This window comes from Myotis brandtii, unplaced genomic scaffold (assembly GCF_000412655.1).
Source record: "Myotis brandtii unplaced genomic scaffold, ASM41265v1 scaffold157, whole genome shotgun sequence".
NCBI lineage: Eukaryota > Metazoa > Chordata > Mammalia > Chiroptera > Vespertilionidae > Myotis > Myotis brandtii.
The window spans coordinates 4,498,712-4,508,418 of NW_005355708.1; the positions used below are offsets into that span (position 1 = coordinate 4,498,712).

Genomic DNA, 9,707 nt, shown 5'->3' on the forward strand with positions numbered 1-9,707 from the left:
TTCCCAGGCCCTGCCCGCGGGGGCGCGCCTCGCCCGGGGTGGCCGGCCCAGCAGCCTCCGTTCGCACCTCCCTCGTGCTCCCAGCCGAGCTGGGACATAGAATGAACTGAGGCAGGTCCAGATGCCGCGATCCAGGTGGAAAGGAGGGCGCCCGCGGGAGGGGAGCCGAGGGAAAGTGGGCGAGCAGCGCGTAAAGTGGGGTTCAGATGGTGACCTGCTTGTTTCGCTGGGGACAAAAACAACTGCGGCACCAGCATCCCGAGGCCCCCGTTCAGACAGGCGTGGCCTCTCTGTGTATGTGCACACAGGTATACATGTACACAGTGGAGGTGTGTGCATGTGCACACGTCAAACCTCTGTGAGCCCTCTTGTGTGTGCACGCAGGTGTAATCCTGTGGCAACTCTATGTGCACGTGTGATCACACATGCACATCCGGTGTGGGCATGTGTGTGCCCTGTGTCAGCTGTGTGGGGGGAATCTCTGATATGCACTGTGGGTGGTCCGGGTCGGTGCCAGCAGCAGCCATAGTGGCTCCCTCCCTACCTGCAAGGGCATCACAGGAAGGCAGGGGAGGAGGTGCCCTGCACCTGGGCAGGCCTCCGTCTGGTCGGCTCCCGGGCACCATCCACAGGTGGGCCGGGTGGCAGGGCCCTCCTCCTGGAGGTAGAATGGGGTTGGGCAGTGGATCAGAGGGGGAGACTTTTCACTTCTAGCTCCACCCTCCTCGCCTGCTGCTGTGTTCCCCTGCGTCCCTTTCATACTCAGAAGAAATCTCCCCAAGACAGGCTCCGGCCCTGCATTTTCTCGCAGCCGCCACCCTCTCCCCTCCTGGAGGAATAGTAAGAGCTGTGGACAGGCTGCCTCCTGTCCTGTCTCTTCTCTGCCCGTCTGTTTTTCTCCTTTACTGCCCCAGTGGGGCTCTTTCCAGAGGATCACCCAGGACCCACGTGACGCCCAGGGGCCACCCTCTGACTGCACCCTCAGGCCTGCTGCAGGCTGCCATGAGTCTCTCTGCCCCATTTTCTCCCACTTCCCTGGCCCTCCCCTCTCTGGCCCTCCCCTCTCCGGCCCTCCCCTCTCTGGCCCTCCCCTCCTCGGCCCTCCCCTCTCTGGCCCTCCCCTCCTCGGCCCTCCCCTCCTCGGCCCTCCCCTCTCTGGCCCTCCCCTCTCCGGCCCTCCCCTCTCTGGCCCTCCCCTCCTCGGCCCTCCCCTCCTCGGCCCTCCCCTCTCTGGCCCTCCCCTCTCCGGCCCTCCCCTCTCTGGCCCTCCCCTCCTCGGCCCTCCCCTCCTCGGCCCTCCCCTTTGTTCCCGTGTTTTTTTACATCAAAATAAGATAAGTGCAGTGTGCATAGGAATTTGTTCATAGTTTTTTTTTTAAACGATAGTCCTGCCCCCCAACGGCCTGAGGGACAGTGAACTGGCCCCCTGTTTAAAAAGTTTGAGGATCCCTGTTCTAAATAGCCCTCTGCCCTACGGGCTCCCCTGTTCTTAAAGTAAGTCCAGCACCCTGCCCTCCTGCCCCCCCCCCCCCCCCCCCACACACACCCCCAGGCCCTGCTTCTGAGGCTGCCAGCCCATCGCTCTGGCTTCCCAGGGTGTCCGTGCTCCAGTCCACACCGAAGTTGCTCTTCCTACCCACACAGTGACCAGTTTTGCTTCCAAGGGGCAGAGGCCACGGTTGCTGCTAAACATCCTACAATGCATAGGACAGCCCCTGGGCACAAGATACCACCCATGCTGTGGCTGAGAAACTGCCCCGCAGAGATGAACTGTGAGCCACTGTGGGCAGCCTCAGGCTCTGGAGGGTCCCAGCAGCAAAGGTACGACCCCGGGGGGTGGGGGGGCACCTTGTAAATGTAGGGGCCACGGCTCTAGTCACAGGAGGGGGACCCTGTTGGCATTTAGTGGGCAGGGGCCAAGAGGTGCTCCCCGCTAAAGAAGGTCCCACTGAACATTTGCATAGTGAAAACCTGTTTTCCATACAGACCATTAAGGGTTTCACTGGGGCGGGGGGAGGGGGTTCGCATGGTTTTGTTATACGCTGTCAGTTTTAATTGCAACATCCAACCAACCATACCCTTTAACTTTCCTGTGTTTCATCTACACCAGTGATGGTGAACCTATGACACGCGTGTCAGAGGTGACATGCGAACTCATTTTTTTGGTTGATTTTTCTTTGTTAAATGGCATTTAAATATATAAAATAAATATCAAAAATATAAGCCTTTGTTTTACTATGGTTGCAAATATCAAAAAAATTTCTATATGTGACACGGCACCAGAGTTAAGTTAGGGTTTTTCGAAATGCTGACACGCCGAGCTCAAAAGGTTCGCCATCACTGCCCTACACGGTGGCTTCTGACCTTCTTACTTCCTTTAAATCCAAATGTGTTCATTAAAAACAGAAGCAAACATGGGACTATGTCGTATCTGCCCCGTGGTCGTGCCCAAGCATTTACATACCGAAATGCCTACCTACTGTGTAGGTATATTGTGTTAAATTTCATTTCCGTTTCACAAGGAAAATGTGAGAAAATATTAGAGAAGAGAGCCTCTGGCCCACGCCATCCGCGGCCGGATGGTGAGATAAGCGAGGAGCTGCCGCCACCTGGTGGCTGACGTAGAAATGGCAGGCGGGCCCCAGGAATCTGCCCCACAGCAGAAACCCCTTCCCGCCCAGGAATCTTCCTGCCCAGCCTCGCTGCTAACTGTTCCAAACACGCCTTCCACTGCCACCTCCCAGACCCCCAGGAGCTCGGTGTTTGACGCTTCCTTCGGGGCTGCAGAGATCCAGGAAAGAGCCCTGGCTGAGAGGTGGGAGCCCTGAGTACTGGCCCCCCATCTGCCACTAACTTGCTGTGTGACCCTGGACAAGGGCATGCCCTCTCTGAGCCTTGCTGTGTGGGGTGAGGCAAAATTGGTCTCCGAGGACCCTTGAGGGCTGCCATACTCAACCCTCTCAACCAGGAGCAACCAGGGTCTCCTGCAACCTGTCCTCTGTGCCCCCTGCTCACGGGGCCACCTCAGGGGGTGGCAGAGGGCAGGACAGTCCTCCTGGGGGCCGAGAGATGACAGGCTGGCCTCCTGAGCTGCTATCCCAATCCCGTGTTCTTGTAAGGTTGCCACGAGCCCCTGATCCAGGTCCCCATGCCAACTACCCACTCTGCCGTGAAGGTCAAGTCTGTATTCACTCCAAAAATAGAACTCTTTTCTTTTTAAATTGGTGTTAGAGAGGGAGGGAGGGGGGGAGAGAGAAACATTGATGAGAGAGAGCATCCATCGCCTGCCTCCTACACAGCCCCTACTGGGGATCAGGCCTCAACCCAGCCATGTGCCCGGACCCGGAATCAAACCACTGTCCTCTTGGTGCATGGGTCGGTGCTCAACCACTGAGCCACACGGGCCAGGCAAACTCCTCTGCTATTAAACAAGCCCCAGACCCAATCTTCCCAAAGGCTAGGAGCTCCGAGGACAGTGCTGGCTTCCTCTCTCCCTGGGACTCCCTGGGAGCTGGGACTGGCACCCTCCCTGATGGGCGATTCCCTGAGGTGGGGGGCAGTTTCTCCCCCTCTCCCTTCCCCACCTCCAGACTGGGGCTCCCTGACACAGACCAAGGGCTTCCTCAGAGCAGACCTGTCTCCGGCCACAGGGTCTCAAGGACCACAGCACAAGAGGCCCCCAGGACTCACATCGGACCCCCAGCCCCAGCCCCCTGCCCAGATGCTGAAGGAAGGCAGTGAGGCAGCGAGGCTGAGGCATGTGTAGAATAAATATAACTTTATTCTTTATCCAGTAGATCTCAGTGGAAAGTCCCACAGTAACAGGTGCACCAGCGGGCTCTGGGGGGTGAGACCCCAACCCTGGGGCAAGGGGGGCAGGGCAGAGCCAGCTCCCCCGGCCCAGGGGTGCAGGGGATGAGGGGAGGGGACCCCCTTAGGCCCGTCCTGCGGGGCAAGGAGGGAGCACGGGTGTGGGGTGGGGGTTGGGGGGCAGGCCGGGGAAATGGAGGAATTCAGGCCAAGAGTCTCTGTCGGCGTGTGTGTGTGTGTGTGTGTGTGTCTGGGGGCCCTGTGGGTGGTGCTGGTGGCTGTGAGGCTGGGGGGCAGGGACAGCTCAGACCCCCTCGGCCAGCCCCTTCACAGTGGGGGGTAGGAGGGCTGAGATCATGTGGGCCCGGATGGGGGGGCAGCTCAGCGAAGGACGCGGGTTAGGAACACGTACGTGTATGTTCTGCGGGCCCCCTTGCGTGGCCTGACCCGTCTCTGGTGGTGGGCACCCTCCTCCTAGGGGCCGCCTGAACTGTCCACACCCAGTGGTTAGGCCGAGGGAGATGGGGGGGGCGGGGCTGGCTGCTTCCCCAACACAAAGGAGGGGAGTGCAGGCCTCGGAAAGTTAGTACTTCACAGTTTGAAAGAGAAAACTGAGGAGAAAAGGGCTGGGGAGAGGGCCAGGGGGACACAGGGACATGGAGAGAGAGAGAGAGTGGGAGCCCCTTTGAGCCGCTGCCCACCCCCAGGAAATGAAAATTCTTATTAAAAAAAAAATCAAAACCAAAAAAATTAAAATAAAAACAAAACCAGCGATAATACCTGGGGGTTGGTATGGCAGGGTATGTACAGGGGGAGCCCCCCACCCCTGGCCCACCCCCTCTGTCACCAACCGAGGCAAGGGGGGTTCCCCAACCGGGGGGCAATGGCTTGCAAGTTCTGAGGATGGAGGGGCCAGGTCCTGGCCTTTGCTGGTGATGAAGATGTGGCGTGGTGGGCGGAGGGGTGTCTTGATGAACACGAGGCCCCCAGGCCCCATCCTGAGACCCGGGACCAGGGGTCCTCACGCAGTTCGTGGCCTTGCCCCTGACAACCCAGGCCGCAGACTAACAGTCCACAGCACCCGGGCCTCTGTCCAAAGAGTCGCCACCTCCTCCCTCCTGCCTCCTGTCCCCGGAAGGGAGACAGGGAGGGGCAGGGCTGGCTGGGGTCGCGCGGTTGGTAGAAAGGCAGAGAAAAGCCGGGCGAGGGGCAAGGGCTGTGTCCATGGGGCGCAGGCGGTCACGGGGAGTGGGTGGCCGGGCTGCTTCTGTTGGAGCTGGGGCTGAGGCTGGGGCTACAGCTGCGGGGTGGGGGAGCCAGGCCACTCCCCTCCCGTCCCCCACCCCCCGGCTGTCCGCTCAGAGTGTCCAGGCCCTCGGAGTTCTCCAGCATTTCCTGGATGAGAGGCGGCATGGAGCCCGGGATCTCCATCTTCAGCGTGATCACCCGCTCAGCCCCTGCAGGAGAGGAGGGCAGAGGTCAGCACACGCCCCCACTGCCCAGCCCTGCAAGCCCGGGGTGCAAGCATGGCTCCCGGAGGACCAACCCCTCCAGTCTCAGCATCCACCATGCCCTGACTCGGGCCCCAGCTCTCTTAGTCCCCAAGTCCGAGGGGCAGCGGCGAGAGTGGTTCTTAACTCCAACCTCCTGGTCTGACACCGGGCCCTTCCTAAGTGCTCTGTGCTATGGCTTCTCCTGCTGACACCTCGACACAACAACCCTGTCAACACCATCACTGTCCTCGCCCCTCAGAAGGGTTCAGAGCTGCTCAGTGACCTGCTCAAGGGCACGCACCCCTGCCATCTGGTTCCAGAGCCATGCCCGTCACCACCAAGCTAAGGTGACACTGCCACCTTCGCGCTCACAGGCAGGAGGTCCCCTGGGCCCGGTGGGGCCTCGGGGGGCGTGGCCTAGACGGAGGGGGACAGCTTGGGTCCCGATGAGGGGGCACTGTCCCGGGCACAAAGACACTGGTGTTCACGGAGGCCAGCTGTTGGGGCCCAGCCCTGGCAGGCACAGGGGGCCTCCCTCCAGGTGTGGGAGCCTCACCCTTAGCACTGATGCTTCGAAGGTCCGTGATCTTCATGAGCATCTTGGGGAACATGTGGGGCCGGCTGGGCCTCCGTTTCCGCACGTAGACCTTCAGCGCCTCCAGCAGCGGCTCCTGCAGCATGTCCACCCTGTCCGGTTGCTCCAGGTCCTGCCGGTCTGAGGAAGCAGAGGAGCCCCCTGAGCCACGGCCCTGGCCAAGCTAGGAACACCGCTGTGCTCCCAGCCTTGGCCACTGGGGGGCGCGCCTGCCCAGGCCACAAGCTGGGCTTCCGCTCCTGGGGCCTCACCACACAGGGCAGTGGAGGGGTCTGTGTGCTCTGATACAGGCTCTTAAATGGAAGCAGAGGAGCGGAGGATGTGGTGGCCCAAAGCGGCCCTGACAGCCCAGCTCGTGGGGATGGGACCCAGCAGAGGAAGGTGCCCAGGCAGGTCTCCGGCTCCCACCCACCACAGACACCAGCACGATATGGCAGAGCTGGTAACAATAAAATAGTGACAGCAGCCAACGTGTACGTGTCGTCCTCTGGGCACAGTGCGCCCTCGTTATTAACGACCACCTTCCTCGGCCCATTATGGCCTCATCTTGCAGACATGGGGGCTCCGAGAATTTGGCAACCTGCTCAAGCTCAGAGCTGGCCAGGACATGAGCCTGGGTGGTCTGACCAGGGAGGGAACCAGAATTCAGGTCTCCACTGCCACACCCGTGCTGTGTGGCCACAGAGCAGACTCTACCCCCCTCTGGGACTCGATTTCCCCCTCTGAACAGGACCTGACAGGGGCCAAGGTCCCTTCCTGAGCTGTGATCCCTGGACATCCTGGTGAGGGGCTCCCCGACCACCCTAGGCCGAGCCCCGGGACCCCCGGCCCCTGCCCACCTCCACAGATAAGGCAGATGGCGCTGAGCAGCCCAGTCTCAGCGTCATCCATCTCCAGGGGCAGCAGCTGGTTGGCGAAGGCGAAGACCAGGTCTGTGAGGGGGCCGAAGCCGGCGTTGTGCATCTGGGTTCGGTTCAGGGTCAGCCCGTCCGAGAAGGTCATTGTGTCCTGCTCGGGCGTGTACCTCGTGCAGATCCTCAGGATCTGGGTGCAGAGGAGGCACGAGTTTAGGGATGCAGCCCATCCCCCAGCACCTCCAGCACCAGCAGCCATCCCCACAGGCCCACCTGGCAGGCAGCCAGGCCAGTGCAGCCCGATAGAATCTTCTACAATAATGAAAACGGTCTAAGTCTGCACCACCCAGACACGAGCCGCCAGCCACAGTGTGGCCATCGAACACTGAAAACCATGCTAGTGCCCCTGAGGAACTGATTGGATTTCATTTTAGTTCATTTAAATAGCCACGCATGGCAAGCGGCTTCTGTATTGGCCTGGTTCTGGGTCGGCCTCCTGTCTGTCTCCATGCAGAAAATTTAGAATTCTTTAGAAACTAGAATTTCCAGGCAAGAATCATAGCAAATTTATGTCCACGGTTCCTAGGACAGGGTACACAGCAGGAGCTCAATAAATGTGCATCGACTTCAACTGTGTCAAACCCTGATTCTGCTTCTTGCATCCAGGGCCTGGGTGGGGAAGGGAGGCGGCACACACTGCACCTGCCCACTCCTACCAGGAAGTCACACCAGGTGCCCCAGCCTGGAGGTGGGCAAGAGGGCTGAGCCGGTCAGGATGAATGACAGGGAGGAGAGTTCTGTCACTGGAGGCTTTGGCATCCCCACCGCCCCCGATCCTGCCTCAGGCCAGCCCACCCTCTGGGCCCCACCAGTCCTGCTCCAGCTGGACGCCCAGCAGCAGGCCTTGCACATCCTGTCCTCCGTCAGGGCCGCCCTCTCCCCTGCCCGCTCCACACCCTGGGTGTCATCTCCTCTGAACGTCTTCCCTGGGGCCCAGCAGCTGGAGCTCTCTCGTCTGCATGGAGGGAGAACACCCCTTCCCCATCTCCAGCCAGCTCTTATCGCGGCTCGCAACCTCTGTTTGCAGATCTGTCGCCTCCAAAACCAGGAGGTTTTCAAGGGAGGGGATAGCGTTGTGTTCATCTCTGCTCCTGACACCCAGCTCAAGGCCTGCCCACACAGGTCCCAGGTGAATCTTTATTACCGACTGAACAGATGGGACGATGGGTGGGTGGGGGGAAGGCTTAATAGAAAGATGGGGTGAGGGTGGGTGAATGTGTGCGGGTGAGTGGGTGAGCCAGTGTACATCCAGGTGCTGGGTGGCTAAGTGGCCAGGTAGAGAGGTAGACAAGTGGGCGAATGGACACAGCGGGGACAGAAAGGGCTGCTGTTTGGGTGGGTGGGGCATTTGGACGGGTCCATTCCAGACGGACATTTAGGAAGGTGGTTATCTGAGTGGCAGGACATCCTCCAAGGACATGGGGCAGGGCCCAGACCCTCACCAGGATGTCCAGGCAGGCAGCCTTGAGAAGGGTGATCTGGTCAGCAATGGTGAGCGTGGTGAAGCCAGGCAGTTGCTTGGCGAACTCCACAGTCTTAATGATGCACTTGGTGGAGAGTTCACTGAACTTGTCCCAGAGGTCGATGTCCAGAGAGACACGTTGTTCTGAGCTGTTGTTCTGAGAGGACGGGGAGAGTGAGGGCCTTCTCCTCAAGGCTCCCCTCCTTGGCCTGGCTCCACCAGCCCCCACAGGCCTGCCCCAAACCCGCCTTCGCTTCCTGAGCACTGCTCCCGAGGAGGAAGCAGGAGGAGGGGGCGGAGGGGGAGGGAGGACGCGGAGGCCTGGGCAGGGGGAGGGGGAGCCGGCCTGGCAGAAGGGGCACGCCGTGAGGGGCCAGGGGAAGCCGTACCGTAGTGTATTTGCCCAGCTGGCAGAGGGCAGGGAAGGTCTCCTGGTGCGCTTTGCGCACCTTCTCAATGAGCTCCCCCACCTCTGGCGTCAGCGTGTAGCTCTCGGAGCATTCGGGCTTGGGTGCCTCCTTCTTCTTCTTGTTCCGGTCGTTCCTCACAGCTGTGGAGGGTGAGGCCCGTGGTTAGAGAGCAGGTGCCGGCCCTGGTCCATCCACAGGTCCCGGTCCCCCCCCAGCCCAAGCTCCTCCCACCAGAGGTGCTGGCTGCAGGAGTCATTACCCGGTGGGCGCACACACAGCAGTGCACACAACAATGTGCACACACAGACGCACATACAATGTGCACACACAGCAGTGCACACAACAATGTGTACACACAGATGCACATACAATGTGTACACACAGGAGTGCACATACAGTGTGCACGCAGAGACACACATACAATGTGCACACACACAGACTCACAGACACACGAGAGCGCAGGCAGACAAGGTGTCAACTCACACTCCACCCCTCCATGCCCACCTGACCCACAGCCATGTCTGCCCGAGGGCCCCAGGACCACGGCACCAGCCCGCTGTGCCCATACTCCCACGCACTTACTCCAGCCACACTCCTGGAACTCGGGGTCCCAGTCTGAAAGCAACTGAGCAGTGCCCCACCTTCGCGCTCTGCCTGCCTGTCCCCCACTCCCTCTGCTCCCAAGAACAAGCAGCCTCCACTGGCCCGTCCTCCAGCCAGCAGTCTCCCGGGTCCCTGGGACTGGCTTGTGGAGGAAGCAGCGCCTCTCCTGGGGCAGGGGCGGTGTTGGGCTCCCCAGCCTGAGAGTGGGGGGCCGGATGGGAGAATCTCTCGGCCCATTAGCTGGGGGAGCTGACAAATCACCGGGGGCGCTGAGCCGCACACACCACTCGGCTTTAAAGAAGCGATGGGGTCGTTACCAGCCGATTATCCCAGACACACAATCACTCACAGGGCCAGTGGTGGCGGCTGCTGACGCTGGAGGAAGAGAGGTGGGGGTGGGGGCCCCAGGAGGGGGCAGTG

The 9,707-nt window shown here is 60.6% G+C and overlaps 1 protein-coding gene across 3 annotated transcripts in view; it reads right to left on the bottom strand.

Moving 5' to 3' along the window:
• Positions 1–4,518: 4,518 nt before the first annotated feature.
• Positions 4,519–9,707, bottom strand: part of RARA (retinoic acid receptor, alpha) — a 49,711-nt gene continuing 44,522 nt past the window's right edge. For all 3 annotated transcript variants that reach the window (XM_005861856.2, XM_005861857.2, XM_005861858.2), the window contains 5 exons: positions 8,664–8,824; positions 8,255–8,431; positions 6,738–6,942; positions 5,860–6,018; positions 4,519–5,267 (listed from right to left, as the gene is read on the bottom strand). In XM_005861856.2, the coding sequence (XP_005861918.1) occupies positions 5,050–5,267; positions 5,860–6,018; positions 6,738–6,942; positions 8,255–8,431; positions 8,664–8,824 (920 nt within the window). In that variant the 3' untranslated portion in view covers positions 4,519–5,049. The remainder of the gene's footprint in view (positions 5,268–5,859; positions 6,019–6,737; positions 6,943–8,254; positions 8,432–8,663; positions 8,825–9,707) is intronic.